The 20,968-nt window shown below is 46.9% G+C and overlaps 1 protein-coding gene across 1 annotated transcript in view; it reads left to right on the forward strand.

Moving 5' to 3' along the window:
• Positions 1-20,173, forward strand: part of COL6A3 (collagen type VI alpha 3 chain) — a 98,093-nt gene extending 77,920 nt beyond the window's left edge. Inside the window, exons 38-45 of the mRNA XM_043964533.1 lie at positions 263-961; positions 1,639-1,741; positions 4,796-5,144; positions 5,310-5,511; positions 8,052-8,315; positions 10,296-10,394; positions 17,531-17,695; positions 19,366-20,173. Of these exons, the coding sequence (XP_043820468.1) occupies positions 263-961; positions 1,639-1,741; positions 4,796-5,144; positions 5,310-5,511; positions 8,052-8,315; positions 10,296-10,394; positions 17,531-17,695; positions 19,366-19,406 (1,922 nt within the window). The 3' untranslated portion in view covers positions 19,407-20,173. The remainder of the gene's footprint in view (positions 1-262; positions 962-1,638; positions 1,742-4,795; positions 5,145-5,309; positions 5,512-8,051; positions 8,316-10,295; positions 10,395-17,530; positions 17,696-19,365) is intronic.
• The last annotated feature ends 795 nt before the right edge of the window (positions 20,174-20,968 follow it).

A 20,968-nucleotide genomic window follows, 5' to 3' on the forward strand; every position in this document is an offset into this window, starting at 1 on the left:
GGCTAATACTTCCCTTATATTTTGACTAATCCCACCTTTCTTATTTTTTTTTTCTTCCAATTTTTTTTTTGTGTGTGTGAGGCAATTGGAGTTAAGTGACTTGTCCAGGGTCACACAGCTAGTAAGTGTCAAGTGTCTGAGGTCAGATTTGAACTCGGGTCCTCCTGATTCCATCCACTGCACCACCTAACTGCTTCTCCCACCTTCCTTCTAAGGGCGAGGTCTGCCCAGAATCAAATGTCTTCATTGTGTTTCTCTCTAGATATATGTAAGCCTGATGCATCCTGTGGATTTAACAGCTATAGGCCTGCCTTCAGAGACAGGCGAGCCGCGGGCAGCGATGTGGACATCGACATGGCCTTCATCCTGGACAGCTCAGAGACCACGACACCGTTTGCATTCAATGAGATGAAGAAGTACATAGCCTACATGGTCAAGCAGTTGGACATCAGTCCTGACCCCAAGACGTCCCAGCACCTCACCAGGGTGGCAGTCCTCCAGCATGCACCCTGGGAGCACGAGACCAACAGCAGCGTCCTCCCTGTCCGTGTGGAACGCTCATTAACTGACTATGGTTCCAAGGAGAAGCTGGTAGACTTCCTCAGCAACGACATGACCCTGCTCCCTGGGACCCGGGCATTGGGGAATGCCATTGAGTACACCATAGAAAGTATCTTTGAAAGTGCACCCAACCCCAGGGACCTGAAGATTGTGGTGCTGATGGTCACGGGAGAAGTGAGGAAGGCCGAGCTCGATGACCTCCAGAGGATCATCGTCCAGGCCAAGTGCAAAGGGTACTTCTTTGTCGTGCTGGGTGTCGGCCGGAACGTCAGCGTCAAGGACATCTTTAGCTTTGCCAGCGAGCCCAGCGACGTCTTCTTCAAACTGGCCGACAAGCCCACGGAGCTGAATGAAGAGCCCATGTTACGCTTCGCGAGGCTGCTGCCCTCCTTTGTCAATAGTAGGTATCTTGTGGGAGTTACCTGGGGAGTACAGGTTGGAGAAGAGAAGGCCTGGGGGTGCAGTCAGTGCTTTGAGGGTAAAGACTGTGTTCTGTCCTGTCTTGGTACGCACACAGTAAGTGTTTAATAAATGCTTGATGGTGATGGTACATGAATTACAGAATCAGAGGTTTGGGGGTGGTCATCTGGTCCATCCTCCCATTTTACAAAGGTAGAAACTCAGGCTAAAGAGGTTAAGTGATGACCAAATTCACAAAGATAGGAAACAGCAGAGAAGTGTTGTGAACCCAGCTTCCTTGACCCCAAACCTAATGTCCTTTGTATTATGCCATGTGTGGAGGGGGCGTTTCCTCTCCTCTTTAAGAGGAGCTGCTGAGGGGCGGCTTTCTGAAGGCCCCCCCGCGGTCCCTGGGTGCTCCACTGCCTTTGGGCTCTGCCAGTCCTCCATGCTGAACGCCTTTCCTCCTCTGCCTAAAAAACAGATCATGTCTTTACTGTGGCCAGTGGGTCAGTCTGACACAAGGAGGTGAGGAGCCATGCTCCTGGTAAGCCCCAGAAAGCATCACTGGCCCCTCAGATCCAGGCAGAGTGGGCCCCAGCTGCGCCCACGGCTAACAACCGCCACAGCCACCGTGGCCACCACCGCCCTGCCATTTGTGTTTCCTTTCCTGCCTAGGTGAAAATGCCTTTTACCTGTCTCCGGACGTCAGGAAGCAGTGTGACTGGTTCCAGGGAGACCAGCCAGCCAGGAATCCCATCAAGTTTGGCCAAAGGCAGATGTAAGTGGTCCTTCTCCCCCAGGACCCCCCTCTGGGGAAAAGCTGGAAGGAGGAAGCACCAACATGGAGCCCTTGTTCTCAAAGTTGTTTGTGTTATACTTGAGATGCTCGGTGGTCTAGTGGGTGGCCTTGGAGGCAGAGGAACCCGGGTTCAAGTCTTGACCAACACTTGTGATTATGGACAGGTCACTTAAGCTGTCTGGGCCATAGGGAACTTTGGAAAAACCCCCTTTTTTTTTCAAGTGACAAGCATTTATTCTTTCTCCATTGGAAAAAAATGGGAAAACCCTCGTAATAAATATGCCTGGTCAAGACAAACAGATTCCCCCACTGGCCATGCCCTCAAATGTCTCATTCTGCATCTGGAGTCCCCTCCTCTCCTCCAGGAGGGGCGCAGCAGGCCCTCTGGAATCGTGGCCGGCCGCTGCATCCATCAGAAGTCTGGAGTCTTTCAACGTGGCTTGTGTTTATGACGTTGTTGTTATTGCCCAAAGTGTTCCCTGGTTCTGCTCACCTCCCTCTGTCTCTGTATCAGTTCAGATCAGTCTTCCCGGGTTTCTCTGAAGCTCTCCTGATCATTTCTTCTGGCCTCGTGGCATTCCAATACTCTGTGAATGCACTAAGACAGTTGAGGGACTTTCCATACAGGCAGTTCCCATTCCATGCCCCCCCCCCCAGTGAAATGACAAAACAATAATAGGAATAACTAAAGAGCTCCCCGTCCTGGGCACAAGGCCACGTCTGCCCTTTACGCAGCCAAAGTATTGTGTTATGCCCGGGAAGGCAGTGGTTGCCTCGTAGACTCTTAGTGCCCATGTGGGCATTGGCAGAGTCTCAATGTTCAGCCACACAGAGACTGTATTTCCTGCCTTGAGGTCTGGGGCAAAGGAGCTGGAGGGATGGGGGAGGGGGAGGGAGTGTAGCCGGAGCCTGGCACGGGCACGCTCTTCCAGGGTGTTGTTTGTGCATAAGGATGGCGAGGTGGCTATCCCCCTTTTCAAGTCCCTGCTCTGGGGAGTGACTCTAAGACAAAGGAAGGTCTAGTTTTTCATTCTACTGGGACTGGGGATGGGTGTCAGGGAGCTCTCCTCCAAGGAAGACACATCCAACAACTCCCTTAAATTCATCGGCACGAGCATTTATTAGGCACCTATTAGATATGGGGACGCAAAGAGAGCTTGATTGAGAGCTGGAGGGCATCTTGGGAGCCATCAAGTCCCACCTCCTGATTTTACAGGTGAAGAAACTGAGGTCTAGAGAAATGAACACCAGAGTCACACCGCCAGCTAGTGTCTGAGGTGGGATTTGAACTCAGATCTTTCTGATTCAAAACTCTGTACTTTTGTCACTATAGCTGCCACAAAAACAGTCCTTGACCTCGAGGAGTTTACAAGTCTCTTAGAGAATGGACACGCACACAGATTTGAAAACCCAAAGAAGCTACAAAAGCTTCCAGAGCATCTTGCAGAGGGTGGGGGAGCAGGGGACTCTGTGTGTGTGTGTGTGTGTATCTCCAAGACCCAGTCTGTTGTAAAGCCCTTTGCCCACACAAGCTTATTCAGTCCTCCCGACCCTGTGTGAGGCAAAGAACTCCAGCGTGAGGGGCCCCATTTTACTCATGGGTATACTGAGGTCTAGAGAGCTGGAATAACTTGTCCAAAGTCTCTGCGGGCTGGCAAACGGGGGAAGTGGAATTTGGATCTGATCAATCACTTAATTAACAAGCAGGTACCAGTCTCTGGTGAAACCCCAGCTGGTTCTGATGTCATCTGACATTGTGTCTACCACGCCCACTGCCTTTCCACTCAAGTACAGGAAGAAGTATACTTGGGTGGGGGAGGAGAAGAGCGTGGTTCAGACGCAGGATTTCATGTGTGTGTGTGTGTGCAGGGGGACAACGCGGTGACTGCCCTAGGTCGGCATTTCCTCTGCAGTTCTTGGCCCTAAGAATTGCCTGAGGATCAGAGAGTTCAGGACACTTCCCCAGGGTCACACAGCGACGTCAGAGGCTGGATGCATACTCAGTTCTTCTGGTCATTGAGGCGGGCTCCCTTTCTACTCTGCGTTGTCCTGTCTCTGTCTTTCCCTTCTCATCCTTCTTCTATCTTTTGTCTCCTTTTGCTTCTCTGTCTCTGCCTTCCCTCTCCCTCAGTCTTCATTCCTTTAATCCTTCCAAAGATTTCTCATGTCAGGGCTGTGGACTACAGTGGGACCCAGAAGGCACTGACACTTACAGGAGTTCTAAGGTGACTCAGCTCCTTTCCTCCCACTACGAGTTCTACTCCCCATCTTTCTTCTCTGTATGCACTGGATATTTGATCCCCCCTGCCCCAAATGAAGCCAGTTCTGTCACCCCTCTATGAGGTGAAGACGCACGCTGCCAAATAAATATACCTCCTGTCTTTACAAACATTCTCCTCAAATTCTAAGTAGAGCTAGAAGTACCTTGTGCCATTGCCTGAGCAGAGAGTTCCTCTCTGTAGATCATGCCATCCCTTGGACTTGCAGAACACTCAAATCTTTCTTCCATTGAGCACCATTCACTGGTCTTGTTTTTGGTGGCAAGGGGGCTCCCAGCCTTTTTAGATGGGGATTCAGTTAAACCTGAGTTCAAGTCCTGCCTCCAGAATCTACTAGCTGTGTGACCTTGAGCAAGTCACTTAACCATTCTCAGCCTCAGTTTTCTCATCTGAAAAGCAGGGATAACAACAGTGCTCACCTCACAGGCGATTAGCTCCTGGAGAGTGGGGAGCTTCTGTCTTTCTTTGTATCCCCAGAACAGAGAAGTGCCCGGCACATAGTAGGTGCTTGTTAAATGCTTGTTCACTAGATGACTGAGTAGCTTTGCAAACCTTGGAGTGCCAGATAAACGTTAGGTGTGGTCACATCCTACTGACCTCTGAGCTCCGGGAGGGCAGAGGCTGTGCCTGCACTTCTAAGGACCTGGGACTGACACAGTCCTTGGCACACAGTACAAATGCCACATTTGTTGAACTGAATGAACCGGAAAGAGAAACTCTCTGCATAGAACTAATGTTGCCTCTGTTTTTCCAGACATGTTCCTAACAATGCAACGTCCATGTCTACACCCAAGCCTGTGACGACCACGAAACTCACAACTTCAGCAACTCTACCTTCTGCAAATCAGGCTCCTGCCAAAGTGGCCCCTGCAAATCCAGCTGCCGCTAACCTTCCCTCTGTAAAGCAGGCCCCTGCAAACCCGGCTGTCACTAATCCAGCCTCTGTAAAGCAGGTCCCTGTGAGTCCTGTTGCTGCCAACCCAGTCCCTGCAAAGCAGGCCCCAGTGAGTCCTGTTGCTGCCAATCCAGTCCCTGTAAAGCAGGCCCCAGTGAGTCCTGTTGCTGCCAACCCAGTCCCTGCAAAGCAGGCCCCAGTGAGTCCTGTTGCTGCCAATCCAGCCCCTGCAAAGCAGGCCCCTGCCAATCCAGTCCCTGTAAAGCAGGCCCCAGTGAGTCCTGTTGCTGCCAATCCAGCCCCTGTAAAGCAGGCCCCTGCCAATCCAGCCCCTGCAAAGCAGGCCCCTGCCAATCCAGTCCCTGCAAAGCAGGCCCCAGTGAGTCCTGTTGCTGCCAATCCAGTCCCTGTAAAGCAGGCCCCTGCAAACCCAGCCTCAGTCGCTAGGCCAGTTGCCTCAAAGCCAGCTGCTACAAAGCCAGTGGCCGCTAAGTCAGTGGCTACAAAACCTGTGACTCCAAAACCACTCTCCACGAAACCCCAGGCCACGAAGCCACTGTCCCCGAAGCCAGCAGGTACGTATGGAGCCACATTGCTAGGCCTCAAGTGTCAGGTGGAATGGGGAAGACCCCTAAGACCTTCCTTTGGCAGGTGGGCAGGGGCTGGCCTAAGGGGGGCATCCTCGAAGGGTTTTCTGGAGGTGGCTTGTGTGTCAGCAGCTCTCTGCCACTTGCTGATTTCTAATTTAAAAGGGGAGAAGATTAAGAGAGATAATTTTTCTTCCTCTTGGAAGCAAAGCTAAGCATGGATTCCAGGGCTCTTGGCCTCCCTATTTGGCCACCTTAGCCACGCCCAGAGGTAGATCCCAGGGTCATGGGTATGGAGCTAAAGGGACGTCAGAGTTCATCTGCTCCTGGCCCTTTGTCTTACAGATAAGAAATGGAGGAAAGAGGAGCTGGGGGATTTGCCAAGAGTCACACAAGGAGTCAGTAACAGGATTTGAACTCAGGGTTTTGACTACTCTAGATTCAGCTCTTTCTTTACACCTCCTCATGCTCCTCCATCCCATTTGTCCTCATGTTGTGGCATGAGCGAGTGCCAAGCCTAAATCTATGGGAGGGGGTTTGCATTTGAATAGAGACCAAGCCCTATTGGAGGACTTCCGGGCAGCAGCCGAGATGGGGGAGAAATGGGGTTGGGGGCTGTCTAATGCTTCCCCTCAAAGCAGTGGTGTAGCCAGTGGCCTTCTTCGCCAGCAGAGACAATTCGCCCGGTGACCCGGTAGTCAAAAAGCAAAGAGAGGTCATCAGACAGAGAGTGTGTGGATGTTACCCTAGGAAAAGGAATCACAGAACTGCTCTGTAGCATCCCAAGTCAGTCACAGAATTAAGAATCCTAGGATTCCAGATCCTTAGGCTCGTAGAATCGAAGAATTCCAGAGGCCCACAAGCTCAGGTTGGAGTCCAGCTGTAGCTTAAAGCTTCCTGCCCAGGGGCCAAGCCAATGTTGCTTGACTTGAGTTGGGGTGAGGGGAGCGTGGTACCCGTCCTCTTGTGTTTGGGGGTGGTGGTGGTCATTTGGTCCCGAGGGCCAGGATTAGGAGCAATGGATGGCCGATCTGAGCTTGATGTCAAACAATGACTCCTAACTTAGAGAATCTGGAGGACCGATCACTCATTGAGTAGTGGAGCTTCCTGTGGCACACGGGATATTCCAGAGGGCCACCACGGCCTCCTTCTCTCTTAAATGCTGCATTTCTGTGAAGACTCCCAGTGACATCTAGAGAACACAGAACCGGATATGTGTGTGGAATAGCATCCCTCTCCCCTGGAATGAGGCAATCAGTGACTCTTAGTTTATTACAGAGATGAATCCTAAAAACCTTTACCACAAGACCATAGACCAAACCCAGTCTTGGAAGTGAGCATGGGAAAAGAATGTTATGGGGAGGCCAAGACATGAAGGGTAGACTGATTTCCGGAAAGTCAGCCCATGTGGTTTACTCTGTGGCATTTAGGCAGTGAGTTACTCATTCAGAGAAGACAGGAACCGCATTTGGCTAAGCACAATAAACTGTAATGCTGTGGGGAAATTCTGGGTAGAGCCAGAGTATCTTCTGGAAATGGCTAGACTCTTCTGGGGAGAATCCGTGGAGGAATGGAAATACCCATAGGCATTGCCCGGGATGAGAAGGGGTGGATGGATGGTGACTTGCACCAATGGAGAGATCGATGAACTCAGTGAGATTACAGCTCCATCTGATATGGAAGGAGGCTTTGTCTTTGTAGTCTCTCATGAGCAAGAGACTGATGATTGCTTTGAAAAAAATAATTTTTAAAAGGCAGGTGTCAAAATTGCATTCCATTAAAATACTTAGGAGTATCGAATTCTTCTCAAGAAAAAAAAATCACTGCATAGCAAGGGAAGTTGAAGATAAATCACTAGCCTCTTGCTCGTAAGAGAGAGTGTAAAGGGGCAGCTAGGTGGCGCAATGGATAAAGCACCTGCCTTGGATTCAGGAGGACCTGAGTTCAAATCCAGCCTCAGACACTTGACACTGACTAGCTGTGTGACCCTGGGCAAGTCACTTAACCCTCATTGCCAGAGAGAGAGAGAGAGAAGGAAAATCTCTAAAAAAAAATTGAACCAGGAATCAAATTGAACAGATGACTTAGCAGGGAGTGAACAGTCTGAATTTTCTTATGAGACTTTAACTCTATACCTTCATATGCCTTGACTGAGCAGTTTTCCATGAATTCTGTTCAACCTCGGTCTAAACAAGTTCTTAGATAATATTAGGAACATCTGATACAGGGCTTAAAAGGTTATTGTATCCAAGCACTTCATTTTCTAGGTGATTTTTACAAACTGAGACCCAGATAGGTCACACAATCGTAGATCTGGAGGCAGGCTTTTCAGGTCTTCCAGTCTGAATACTTCATTTTACAAGTGAGGAAACTGAGTCGCAGGGAGACAAAGTGATTTGGTCAAGGCCAGACAGGTACTAAGTAGCCACGCTAGGATTTGAACCTGAAATTCCTCTGACTCTAAAGTCAGCTTCCCCCTGTGCTGTATCACATTGCCATGTGTGACTTTGCCTTCTTTTTTATTCTAGTGAAGACATCCCGAGAAGTCCAGGTCTCTGAGATTACTGAGAACAGTGCCAAGCTTCGCTGGGTGAACCCTGACCAACCCAACCCTTATATCTATGACCTCACCATCACCTCCATGCATGACCGCTCTGTTGTCCTGAAACAGAACCTCAGTGTGGCCGAACAGGTCATTGGAGGTCTTGTTGCTGGGCAAACGTACCATGTGGTGATTGTCAGCTACCTGAAATCCCAGGTCAAAGGGACCTATGAGGGAATATTCACCACAAGTAAGTCTCTTCATTGCTTTAATAAAAAATAAAAAGAAATCTTTCCCTGAGTCTCAAATGGAATATAGGTTGGCCAGTGTAAGCAAACTACCCCACTCCTCCTGCCATTCCCCATCTTGTATCTCTGAAATAGTCACTATATGTTATCTTTTTATATAAGGATATATAATATAAAGACTATATAAAATAAATTTATAAAGCATAATGTCATAACAATTAGGGCTGCTGAAAGGTGGCATGAACTGCCTTGGGAGGTTGTGGAGGGGGGGTCTCTAAACAATGTCTGGACGATCACCTGTTACAGATAGAGGAATTCTAATTCAAGTTTGGGTTAGGCGACATGACTTTCTGGCCATGTGCCCTTCATCCAATCGCAAAACCTTTTCTGTACAATTGGGGTTTGGGGTTAGGTGACCTCTGAGGTTCCCTCCAACTCTTTGAACCACTAACCTCTGAGATCTCTTCCAATTTTGAGATCTTAGGGTTCTGTGTAAGTATTCTTCCCGTGTGTGTTCCATGTCCATGCATTTTACCTGTGTACATCCCTTTCTTCCCCATCAGTGGTTTGACCTTTGCAACAGTGCATCCTGTGTGCATAGGCAGAAAACCTTTCTTGTCACTTGCCTTGCTGGGCTGTTTGATTTCTATTGCTTTGAACTAATGCATACCCTGGTTTGCGGGTCAAAGAAATATATCGATGGGGGCCTCCTGATTTGTGTCTTTAATGAATCCTGACCCAAATCTACAACATGCATAGAATCTGGGATATTATTCAAGGGGGTCCAATGTAAAGGATATCCCAGGTTCTATAACTCTAAACCTACCTACACACATATATACATATATGAATATATGTATATATGTGTGTATGTGAACACAATTTATTTTTTGTTGTTGTTTAGTTGTTTATCAGTCATGTCTGACTTTTTGTGACCTCAGTTGGGGTTTTCTTGGCAAAGATACTAAAGGGTTTGTCATTTCCTTCTCCAGCTCATTTTACAGATGAGGAAACTGAAGCAAACAGGGTTAAGTGACTTGCCCAGGGTCACACAGCTATTAAATCTCAGGCCAGATTTGAACTTACAAAGATGAATCTTCCTGATTAGGCCCTTGCTTTATCCACTGTACCATCTTGCTGCCCCAGAATTTAATTTATATTCAATATAAAACCTTATAGGAAGCTGGACTTGGCTCATTTCTCTTTGTAATTGGATGCTGTCAGTGGCTTTACATTAGTGTTGGGATTTCTTCACTCCAGTCCCTTCTACAGTTGTCACTATATTAATGGAACCCAAGCAGAAATACTTGGACTCAATTCATCATCATGCTTTGATAAGACTTTTACATCAGTTTTCTCCTTGTACAAGAACAGAGATCTCAAGCATCATTTGTACATGAAATTAATCAGCTGATAGTTTGTTTCTAGAGAAAACAGGCTCTCCAAAACGGAATTTTAGTCATGTTTGGTCAGCCCAATGGTCCATTCTTCCACTGGTCTATTTCAGTGATACTTGCTGATCTCTGGACACATTTTGCTCCTGCCTCCCCAGAAGAATAAAGGAGCCTTAAGAGCATTTTTGTCTTCGCACCCCCATTGCCCAGCAGAGTGTGTGGAACACAGTAGGCGCCTTATTGAATTGAATAAAATTGTTTCTGAGAAGATGTTTAAATAACAGCTGATAGAAAAGCTAAGGAATTGCCCAAGAGGTTAGAGGTTGTTTTGGTTACTTGGTACAGGAAAAATGAGTTTAGAGAATGCTCAATCGATCAATCAATCAGCTTTTATTATGTGCTCAGCACTGAGAGGTGCTTTTATTTATAGAAATGTCCTAATCCCATCTCAATACCCATCTTCACTCTAGGTTTAGTAGACAATTAAGCCTCGAAAATTGCTTTCTTCAAGTGGCTAAGCCGTGTTGATATTCCTTAAAGGTTCATGACTCTGCTTCTCTAACATGAAAACTTATTTTGTTCCTGTAGGGAAAATCCAGTCTCTACCACCTCAGCCACCAAAGACACCTTCAAGCGCCACAGTGAACCTCATGGTGAATTCTGAACCATGGAAAGGGACAGAAGCAGGTGAGTCACTACACTATGAACAGTAAGGATTTGGGGTCCAGATCTCTGTGTTCATGAGCTTGGGGAACTTCCAGTATGGAAGGTCTTTCCACAATGCAGATCAACAACTCCCTGTAACTTAGGGTCTTAGAAAGTTACCTGGAATGCTGGGAAATTCAATGACTTGCTTAGGGCCATGCAACCAGAATGTATCAAAGGCAGGTCTTGAACTCAGGTTTTCTTGACTCCAAGGCTAGGTCTCTCTTCACTAAGCCACTCTGCTCCTCAAACATGGTAGATATATGCACTTGATGACATTTTTTTTAACAGCTTTTGTCTTTATATCACCTTTATTTCCAAATATCTCATTTCCCTTCTTCCCACCCAGGGAATCATCCCTTATAACAAAGAATAAGAAAAGAAGAGGAAAAGAAATAGTTTAGCAAACCTCATCAAAACATCTCCTGGGTCTGATAGTGTTTGCAGTATTCCACACCCATAGTCCCCCACTCCTGTGCGAATGGGGAGAAGTCTCATATCATTCTTTAGGGGCAAACTTGCTTATTTTAGTCACATAGAATTCAGTCTCAACACTTTTTGCAGCTCTTTTTTCCATTGACTTTATTGTAGGCAGAAAGACAGCATTTAATGAGCTCTTACTGCATGCCAAATGTGTGTGAGGGGGAATCATGTCCAAGCAAGTGACACAATCCTTGCCCTCTAGGACCTTACAGTCTAGTGGGGGGGGTGTATGAAGAAGACAAGATGATTTATTTCCTGCGTCATATGATTGATCAGGGAGTAATGAGATTCTGACCTGCAGTTGACAACTGCCTCTAATATGAGACACACGTGGCACTGGGCGTGTTTTTTATTTACTAAATATTTGAGGGTTTAGCAGGTGCCAAGACACTCTAGAGAACACAGACCAGAGCCAGGAATACTCAGTGCCCCCAAGAGCTGGTAGCCTGGGAGGGGCCAGAGAAATGGGCAGAAACTTGGTGCAGAGTCTAGGACATATGAAGCTCACTTTTAGGAACTGGGGAAAAGAAGGCTTGGGATAGTAGTGGGGGTGGGATTTGAGGTGGCTTAGAAGGGAGCTCCCAGTGTAGACACTCTCTTCACCAATGAAGATCAACAAGTTGTCTAAAGCTTCTACTCTTAGGGAGTTGTCTAGTGGTGTTGAAAAGTGAATTGATTTGCCCAGTGTGTGTCAGAGATGGGACTTGACCCCAGGTGTTCCTACAAAGAACTCCAGTGAAGACCTGTGGTTTCCAGGAATTCCCCCCTCCCCCACTACATGTCCTGAAGGTTCCCACCAGGTTATGAAGGACCCAAGATGGAAACTGCAAAGGGCAGATCCCATAATGCTATGAAAACAATTTTCTCAAGACTTGAGTTGGAGAAGAAATTTGCTTTTAGTCTAAGGACATTCAAGGGGTGTGTGTGTATGTGTGTGTGTGTGTGTGTGTGTGTGTGTGTTTTGGGCACAGTGACACTACCCCAGCTCATATTTGGCTGATGATAACATTGACACCCAAGGTACTTTTGTTGTTGTTTAATTGTTTCAGTTGTGCTCTACTCTTCATGATCCCATTTGGGTTTTTCTTGGCAGAGATACTCGACTGGTTTGTCATTTCCTTCTTCAGCTTATTTTATATATGAGGAAACTGAGGCAAACAGGGTGAAGTGACTTGTAAGCTAGTAAGTGTCTAAGGCTTTCTAACTCCAGGCCCTGTACTCTGTGCCACCTAGCTTCCCCAAGTATATAAGGTGCTTTATGAATACCAGCCTCCTCTCTGGCAAACATGCCTCCCAACTCCCATAAGGCTCTATGGGATTCCCCTAAGATCACCCATTTGGGACTGAACAGAACTTTAGTGATCATTGAGTCTACACCCCCCCACACATCCCCATGTTGTAGATGAGGAGACAAAATCCAGAGAGGTTTTTAAACACCACATGGTTCAGTAGCTGAGCTTGGATTTAACCCCAGGATCCTCTAACTTTAAATCCAGCCTGGATTCTCCCCCACGATGCTGTCCCTTTTTGGATGGAGCAGCAAAATTCCTTCCTCATTCTAGCATCCGTGAAAATAATCCCAACCTCAACTAGGGAGATTTGGGGGTCTGTTATGTGTGGCCCAGAAGGATTAAGGCAATACAAACAGTTTTCCCAGGGTATAAACAACAAAATCTTTAAATGAGTCTCTGGCTGCTTTTCTTCTCTTTCCCCTTTCTTTTCATGGTGAGTCAGAAGGAGCAGAATTAGGAAGACTTTGTAAGCTTTACATTGGAATTGTTCCCTGTGAACCTTTAAAAAAGGCTAAGAGGCTTCTGGGGCTAGAAACCCAAAGCGGGCGAGGCCAGGAAGTATGGCGTAGGGGAGGGTGGTGACTTCGAAGTTGGAGGCCCTTCATCTGAATACTGGCTCTGCCACCTACCACCCTGGTGACCTTGGGTCACTTCATTTCCCTGGGCCTCAGTTTTCTCTCCTGAAAAAAGGTGGGGGGGGAGGTTGGTCTACATAGTGTCTTCCAGCTCTAGACCCAGGAATCTCCTTAATGTAGGCTAGTAGACTAAATCAACCATCCTCAGGATTTCTTTCTTCTCCTCCTCTCACAAAATTCAATGCCCAGTTACCTCCCATGGAAGCCTACTTTGAGGAGCTGCTTTTGAATGGCACCCTTTGGACAATGACTTTGGGATTCCTGAAATCAAAATAGACACATTTAATTTTTTTCAAAAAAGCACAAACGAATGAAATTGACAGGCATTTATTAAATGCCTGCTATATGCTGTGCTGTGCTGCATGCTGGGCATACAAAGGAAAAGAAATAACAACAGTTCCTGCCTTCAAGTAACTTACAGTCTAGTTGAGGGAATCCCACATACAGCCAACAATGCTGCTTCATCTACCTTTAGATTTAAACTCATTGATGGTTAAATTGATTTCAAATAGTTAATAGTTCTATCTTTTTACAGAAGGGTGAAAACTTCAGAGAGATATCAGAAGCTGTAGTTGTCCACTAGGGAACTCTGCAGAAAAACCTGGGATTCCTTTCCAAGGGACTCCATTCCCAATCAGTCACTTCCTCTCTACTCTGCACCTCAAAGTGGTTCACAAGAGAACACCATTAAAATGGTGAAAAAACCAACTACCTTTCCTTTAGTCCATTCCCTTGGCCCCCTCCCCACTCTCTTTTTTTTGGCTTAGATGTTAATGTTTGTGCCTTTTGGAATTCAGATTGTCTGTTGGTTTTTGACATGGGACTATCAGATTAAGTGGTTCTTTGACTGGACCAGGCAGAGCTGTGTCCAAGTGTGGTATGGTGTGTTGGGAATGCCTGTAGATTTGAGACAGAGGCCAAGTGCATTATCAGATGTGTGGTATTGTGTAAGTGCCCTCATAGGGTAGCCCATTCTGCTGCATGTGGCATCATCAAACTTTAGACATGCAGTATGTTATTTTTGGTCCCACCAAAACAACCTCACTCCTTTTCCCACCACTACAGCAACCGAAAGAGTTGAACAACAAATGCTTCTCGACGGGCAATGGTTGCCAGGTAATTGGCTTCATTTGGAGCCGATCTCACCTTTAACATCACTCCCTGTTTGGGTAGCTTGACCATGCAAGCATTTCTATAGCATGCTTTCTCACAAAGCTTTGTACCATGAAGTGGGTGTGAAGGGATGATCAGATGATTTTTCCTGGTCACCTCAGAGGAAGGCACCTTGATGCTCTGAACTGGTGCCTTCTCAGAGTTCAGTCATTGGAGCTAAGATGTTTCACATTCCCATTAACTTTTGTTTCTGCCCCAAGAACACGGTTTGCTTCCCAGGATATGTGCCGTTATCCCTCTCTGCTAACTCAGCATCACATCCTTTGTCTCTCTAAGGCACCACATCACTAACTCGTCAGCCAGGCGTCATGATGTTGAGTAAGACAGTAACAAGGGAGGAACGTCAGGTGAAATAATGGGGGGAGACTGCTCATCTAGTCTATTCATGAGTTACGGTCCTAAGAAAGAAACTTTATTTTATTGTAAGCACAGATCAGATTATTGATATGAATGGGAATGTTCCTCCCTCAGAATTGCTGCTTAGTCCCTTGTGCTCAGGGAGAGAAGCTCCAAGCAGCAGAGGCAGCCAAGCCCTGGGTATCGAGTCTCCTGCTCACCTTGGCAAATGTGCATCCTCGTTGTGAAGTGTGTGGGACCACCACGACTGATGCTTGGGGGAAAGGAGAGAGTGTGGCCCTCCAGGCCTTTGCTAGAAGCCTAAAACAGAGCTAGAATTATTTGCTTAATGAGAAGGGAAAGAGAGAGCAAGAATAGAAGTTGCTTTTACTTTTTTTTTTTTTTTTGGTGAGGCAATTGGGGTTAAGTGACTTGCCCAGGGTCACACAGCTAGTAAGTGTTAAGTGTCGGAGGCCGGATTTGAACTCAGGTACTCCTGAATCCAGGGCCTGTGCTTTATCCACTGTGCCATATAGCTGCCCCCAAAATTACTTTGAGACCCATTAGGCTGCACCAGGATACACAAGTGCTGAAGGTCTCCTGCTAGTTGATGTCTTTTCCAACATCTGGGATGGAATCTCTGCAGCAAGATCTGCTCAGAGACAGGCTTCCTTCCCTTGCTGGCTCTCACTCCAGACTCAGACCCCTCCTAGAACACCAGGGCCAATGCTAGAGAAGCCTTCTTGCTTCTTGATCCATTTCCCTTCCATTTAAGGAAGTCATTTCTCCTTGGCTACTGCATATGTTTCATCCATCAGAAACAGGCAGTTGGTTAAGATGGGCTTTTAAAAGCCACATCTGTTTCAACAGTCGGAGAAGGCTTCCTAAGGGGAGGGTTCCATTGTCTTTCTTCCCTGCTGTTTCCATTGACCCCAGAAGGACAGGAAGATGAGGGCTGTCTACCCCTTGCTGGGTCTGATCCAAGGACCAGACCAGTAGTGACCCCAGAGTTACGTCTGAAAACTCAGATGAATTTCAGGGAGGACACAAAAGTCCCTTCGGCAATGAATCTGTTATAGGGAAAAAGCTGCCTTCAAGTTCTTGGATGGCCACTATAGAGAGGGGGAATGAGCAATGTTCTGCTTGGTCTCACAGGGCAGAACCAGGAAGGATGGGTGCATGTCTCAAGTAGTTAGGTCTGATTAAGGGAAGACTTCCATACAAAGACTCCCGGCTGCTGGAGGAAGGGAGTCTGCTCCCTTGGAGGTCTTCAAGCAGAGTTTAGATGACCCCTTCTCAGGGCTGTTATATAGGGCACAGGCTGGGCTGGATGGCTGCTGAAGTTCTTCTAGACTGGAGAACCCATTGTCTCTTGTTGTCAGTGGGCCACTTACTGGTCAGGGGTCTGCCCCTACTGAGCATCTCCTGAACTCCAGAGCCCACTTCTGAGACTGTATCCCGTGGCGAGGATGTCTTCTGAACTGGGGTGAGGGGATGACAAAGGTGGAGCTAAACGGGAAATGGAAATTGGGTTCCATGCTGTGCTCTTTTCAGACCGTCAAGCTCAGGTGGGTCTCTCAGCAACCTGTGAGACATCTTGGCACTCATCTATCCTGGGGTCTTTGTAGGCAGGCCAATCTAGGATGACGCGTTCAAAGCACTTGGTCATCAGGAAAATGATTTTTAAAAATCCTCCTTCCTAGTGGGGGCGGCTAGGTGGCGCAGTGGATAAAGCACTGGCCCTGGATTCAGGAGGACCTGAGTTCAAATCTGACCTCAGACACTTGACACTTACTAGCTGTGTGACCCTGGGCAAGTCACTTAACCCCCACTGCCGGGCAAAAAAAAAAATCCTCCCTCCTTCCTTCCTTAGGAATTTGGAGCTTCACATTTTTCTCTGCAGCTACTTGGGATGCTGGAGGATTGGTCAGGAAGCGGGTTTTGTGAGGAGGACATGATGAGAAAAACAAGTTGCCTTCCTTTGTTTGTTTGTGGGTGTTTTTTTTTTTGCAGGGCAATGGGGGTTAAGTGACTTGCCCAGGGTCACACAGCTAGTAAGTGTCAAGTGTCTGAGGCCGGATTTGAACTCAGGTCTTCCTGAATCCAGGGCTGGTGCTTTATCCACTGTGCCACCTAGCTGCCCCTGCCTTCTTTTGTTAAAGGAAAATATCCCATACTCCAGAGTAGCTACAGTGTGTGTGGTGTGTTTTATGTTCCTGTGCATGCATGTGTGCTCACACACACATATGTGTATGTGCATGTTTGGGGTCTTTGTGGATTTTATATTGGTGTTTATCTTCAGTTCCTCATTTAACTTTGCCCCAAAACTCCACAGAGAGCTAAGATCACCTCCTCTCAGAGGTTTCCTCTGTTTCTCCCAGAGCCCAGTTCTTGTTCAGAGCCCCTCGCAGGGTGTTGTTTGTGAAACTGGACTGGGCAGGGACTGGCGCTTTTCAGCTCTGAGAGTCTGGGCTATTTCTTGGAGGCTGTGGGAGTGGCACGAGGAAAAGGCTGGGGCTTTAGCTATAAAGAGAAGGACAAATTCCTTTCCTTTCTCATCTTCTCCATCCTCTCTTCTCTCCTTTCTTTTCCCTTCTCCTCCCCTTCCTCTTGGGTCCCCCTTTCCTCTCCCATCTTTTCTCCACTTTCCCTCCTTATCCCTTCTCCTCTCCTCCTTTCTTCTCCCCTCCCTTCTCTGCCCTCCCCTCTCTTCTTCTCTTCCCCACTCTTTCTTCCTGTCTTCTCCTCCTGTTTCTGCCCCCTTTTCTTTTTTCTTTCTCCCTGATATCTCTCCTCCTCCTCCTTCTCCTTCTTCTTCTTCTCCTTCTCCTTCTCCTTCTCCTTCTCCTTCTTCTTCTTCTTCTTCTTCTTCTTCTTCTTCTTCTTCTTCTTCTTCTTCTTCTTCTTCTTCTTCTTCTTCTTCTTCTCCCTTCCCCCTCTTCCTTCCCCCCCTCTCTCTTTTCCCCTTTCTTCCTCTCCCCTCCCCTCCCTTTCCCCCTCTTCTTCCCACCCTCATTTCTTCTCCTTTTTCTCTTCTTTCTTTCTCCCCTCCCCTCTTCATTCTTCTCTCCTCCCTTTCTCCTTTCTTCTCTCCCTTTCCCTCATTACAATATCTTTGGCTGAAGGAGCCCTGACACCTTGGCTCCAGTGACCAGTACACATGCTGCCATAATGCTCTTTCCTTTTCTCTGAATTCAAGATGTCTGCAAGCGGCCCAAGGAAATTGGGACTTGCCGGAAGTTCAACTTGAAGTGGTTCTATGACCCAGAGACCAAGAGCTGTGGCCGGTTCTGGTACAGTGGCTGCGGGAGCAATGGAAACAACTTTGAGACTCAGTCCGACTGTGAAAAGACCTGTTTGCCTGGTGAGTGGCACTGACTCCCTCACTCAACCATCTCCTATGGCTCCCTAATGCCTAATGATCAAATACAATTTCTTTTGTTCGGCTTTTCAAACCATTCACAACCAGACCCCAACCTCCCTTTCCAGTCTTCTTTACTCCCCTTGCCTAATACTGGACTGGATCTTCACATATAACCTTTCATTTTGCCCCCCTGCCTGAAATGCCCCCTTCCTCCCCTCTGCCTTTTAGAATCCCTTGTTTCCTTTTAACTTCTGCTCACTCATCATCTTCTAGAAGAGGCATCTCCCAGTCCTTCCAGCTGTTGGCACCCCCCCATAACCTTCTTTATACATTTATATTTATTCTGTGCACAGATTTGCATATTTTATCAGTTGTTTCCCCCAGTAGAAGGTGAGCCCTTCCAAAGATGGGCCGTTTCCTTCTGTTGTCTTTCTCTCCCTAGTGAATTCCTAGCACATAGTAGGTGCTTAATTCATGCATGTGGGGAGGGCACATATGTTCACTTCCCCATCCCTGACCCTGCTCGAATGGGATGCTGAACAGTCAGCCCCGGGAGGCCAGAGCATGTGCATGGGAAGAAGCATCCCCTAAACATTTCTAGGATGTGACGCCCAAGCTGGGAACTCTGGCCATAAAGTCAATTCATTTTAGATCAACCAAAGCAATAACCACTGACAATGGGTAGGTCCCTGTGCTGAGTGCTGGGGAAATAAATGTGAACCAATACATCTAACACACACTTAGGCAGTAAGCCTTCCCAAAGGACTGTTGTGCCAGGGCCACCGAGCTCAAAAGCAAGAGGACTGGGATTTGATGCCAAATCCTCCACTTTTCACATTCCCTTGATTTATTATCAGTGCAAAGGACAGGCTCCCAAAGTCAGCCTCTCATGAGCTTGGGAGTCACCACTATGGATTGTGACCCACAGAGCTCATACCACAAAGCATACAAGCAGCCTGCAGAAGTCCCTCAAATTACACACACACACACACACACACACACACACACACACACACACACACACACACCTCTTTTAAAGACCAATTCAGTTAAGTGGGAGTGGTGAGGGGAATTTGCAGGCCACTCCCCTTTTGACTATTCTTACAAACTAGGTGCTAAGCCCAGATTCTAGTTGCTGAAGTGCTATCTGCACTCTTTGAATTGCTCTGCTCTGGAAACTGAGGCAGATAGGTGAAGTGACTTGTCCTTCATGACATGGATTTGAACTCATCTTGCTGCCTCCAGGCCTCTATCCACTGCGTAACCCAATAAATTACAGCTGGAATTTGAACCTATATCCTCTATGCTCTGGGCATAGCTCTGTTGCCCCACCTTAGTCCTGCCTCTGATCACATTAAAGATACTTCTAGGGGCAGCTAGGTGGCACAGTGGATAGAGCACCGGCCCTGGATTCAGGAGGACCTGAGTTCAAATCCGGCCTCAGACACTTGACACTTGCTAGCTGTGTGACCCTGGGCAAGTCACTTAACCCCAATTGCCTCACCAAAAAAAAAAAAAAAAGATACTTCTAGTTGATTTTCATAATCAGAAAATGGCTTCCCCTGTTTGTTAATAACATTCATTCATTCTCTCTCTCTCTCTCTCTCTCTCTCTCTCTCTCTCTCTCTCTCTCTCTCTCTCTCTCTCTCTCTCTCTCTCTCTCTCCACAGCTCACATCAATCCTGGAGTCATTTCAACAATAGGAACCTAACTGTCACAGACTGTTGACACATACCTCTTCCAGAAGCACAGGACTCAGCTATTCCCAACTCGCCCCCGTAGAAGCTATGGGTAGACAAGACCATGCACTGTACTATTTCATGCTTTACCTTATGAGCAAACCTTGAAGGAAATATTTTTTGTTTTTTAATTTTTTTGCTGCATGACCTATCAATATGGTGCTAAATTTGTTTGTGGACTGAGTGCTCTTGTCTTCAGGTGGTTATAGCCAATCCCTTCCACATTATGAAATCCAGACACCCCCCCAACCCCCTGCCCCAGCAGTGTTGCTCATGATCAGTTGGCCCAATTCTCATTCCCAATGGAGGCTCATTTGGAGCCCATGTAAAATCTCCAACAAGAAGCCCCTAGACTCCCTACAGCTATATTATCTAGACCTGCTTCGCTCATCATTTCCCTAACTGAGCATAACTTGAGATGGGCAGCCTCCATGTGGAGAGCTATTTCTCCCCACTGACTTCCTATGAGCTTGGTTGTGCGGGGTTAGATTTCCATCTGATTCCTCTTTGTCAAGATTCTGAACAGAAGTAACCTAACTAGAAAAGAAAAAAAGCACCTTCACCCAGATGCACTGCTGGGCCCCGCACCTCAGTTAAAGATGTTAAAGTCCTGGTGTAGAATGTTCTTGCATTCCTCTGATGTTTTGTGTTTTATAGAATAAAAAATGGGGAGGGAGGGATTTAATTTTTATTTTGTTTTGGGGAAATCTACACAATGGAACTTTTAAAATAAAATTGAATGGAGATTTTTGAGCTTGGATTTCTTGTTCTTTTGGGGGGAGTCCTGTCGGATATATCCCCTAAATTGGTGGTGTGGGAGGAGGATGCAGCGGCAGCATTATTAGTGGTGGTAGTAATATTAATATGAGTATTAATTAATATTAGTAGTAATATTATCAATAACTAATATGTACAAAGGGCTGATTGTGGGCCAGATGCTGTCCTAAGTCCTTTACAATTCCACACCATGACTTTCCCCATTGCAGTTTTGATATGTCTATATCATGGGTTGGCATAAGAAATTAAGTGGGATTTTTGGGGGGAGTTTTGCAGAAACCGCAGATGATACAGAAAAATCTAGAAACTCAGAAATGCACAAATATATGTACTGTTCCATAAAGACCCTATAAAAGCAAAAGAAAAAGCTGAGAATTCTCTCATAGGAAGGGAGGGTCAGTAAATTTTATACAGATTTTTCGGATCACAGAGGTGGGGTATAGGGTGGGCGGGGAGTAGGTGGGCGTATGTACCCCCAACCTCCTCCAAGTGGGAAGGACGACTGTAGTATCTCATTTCATCCTCACCACAACCCTGGGAGGTATGGGATATTGTAATCTTCATCTTACACATGAGGAAACCCAAGCAGACAGAGGTGAAATGACTTGGCCAGGGTCGCATAGCTAGTAAGTGTCTGAGGCTGGATTTGAACTCAAGTCTTGCTGACTCCAGGCCTCTAGCCACTGTGTAACCCAGTAAATTACAGGTAGGATTTGAACCCATACCTTCTCATTCTCAGGCTAAGGCTTTTTCTACT

This window comes from Dromiciops gliroides, chromosome 4, assembly GCF_019393635.1.
Source record: "Dromiciops gliroides isolate mDroGli1 chromosome 4, mDroGli1.pri, whole genome shotgun sequence".
NCBI classification, from domain to species: Eukaryota; Metazoa; Chordata; class Mammalia; order Microbiotheria; family Microbiotheriidae; genus Dromiciops; species Dromiciops gliroides.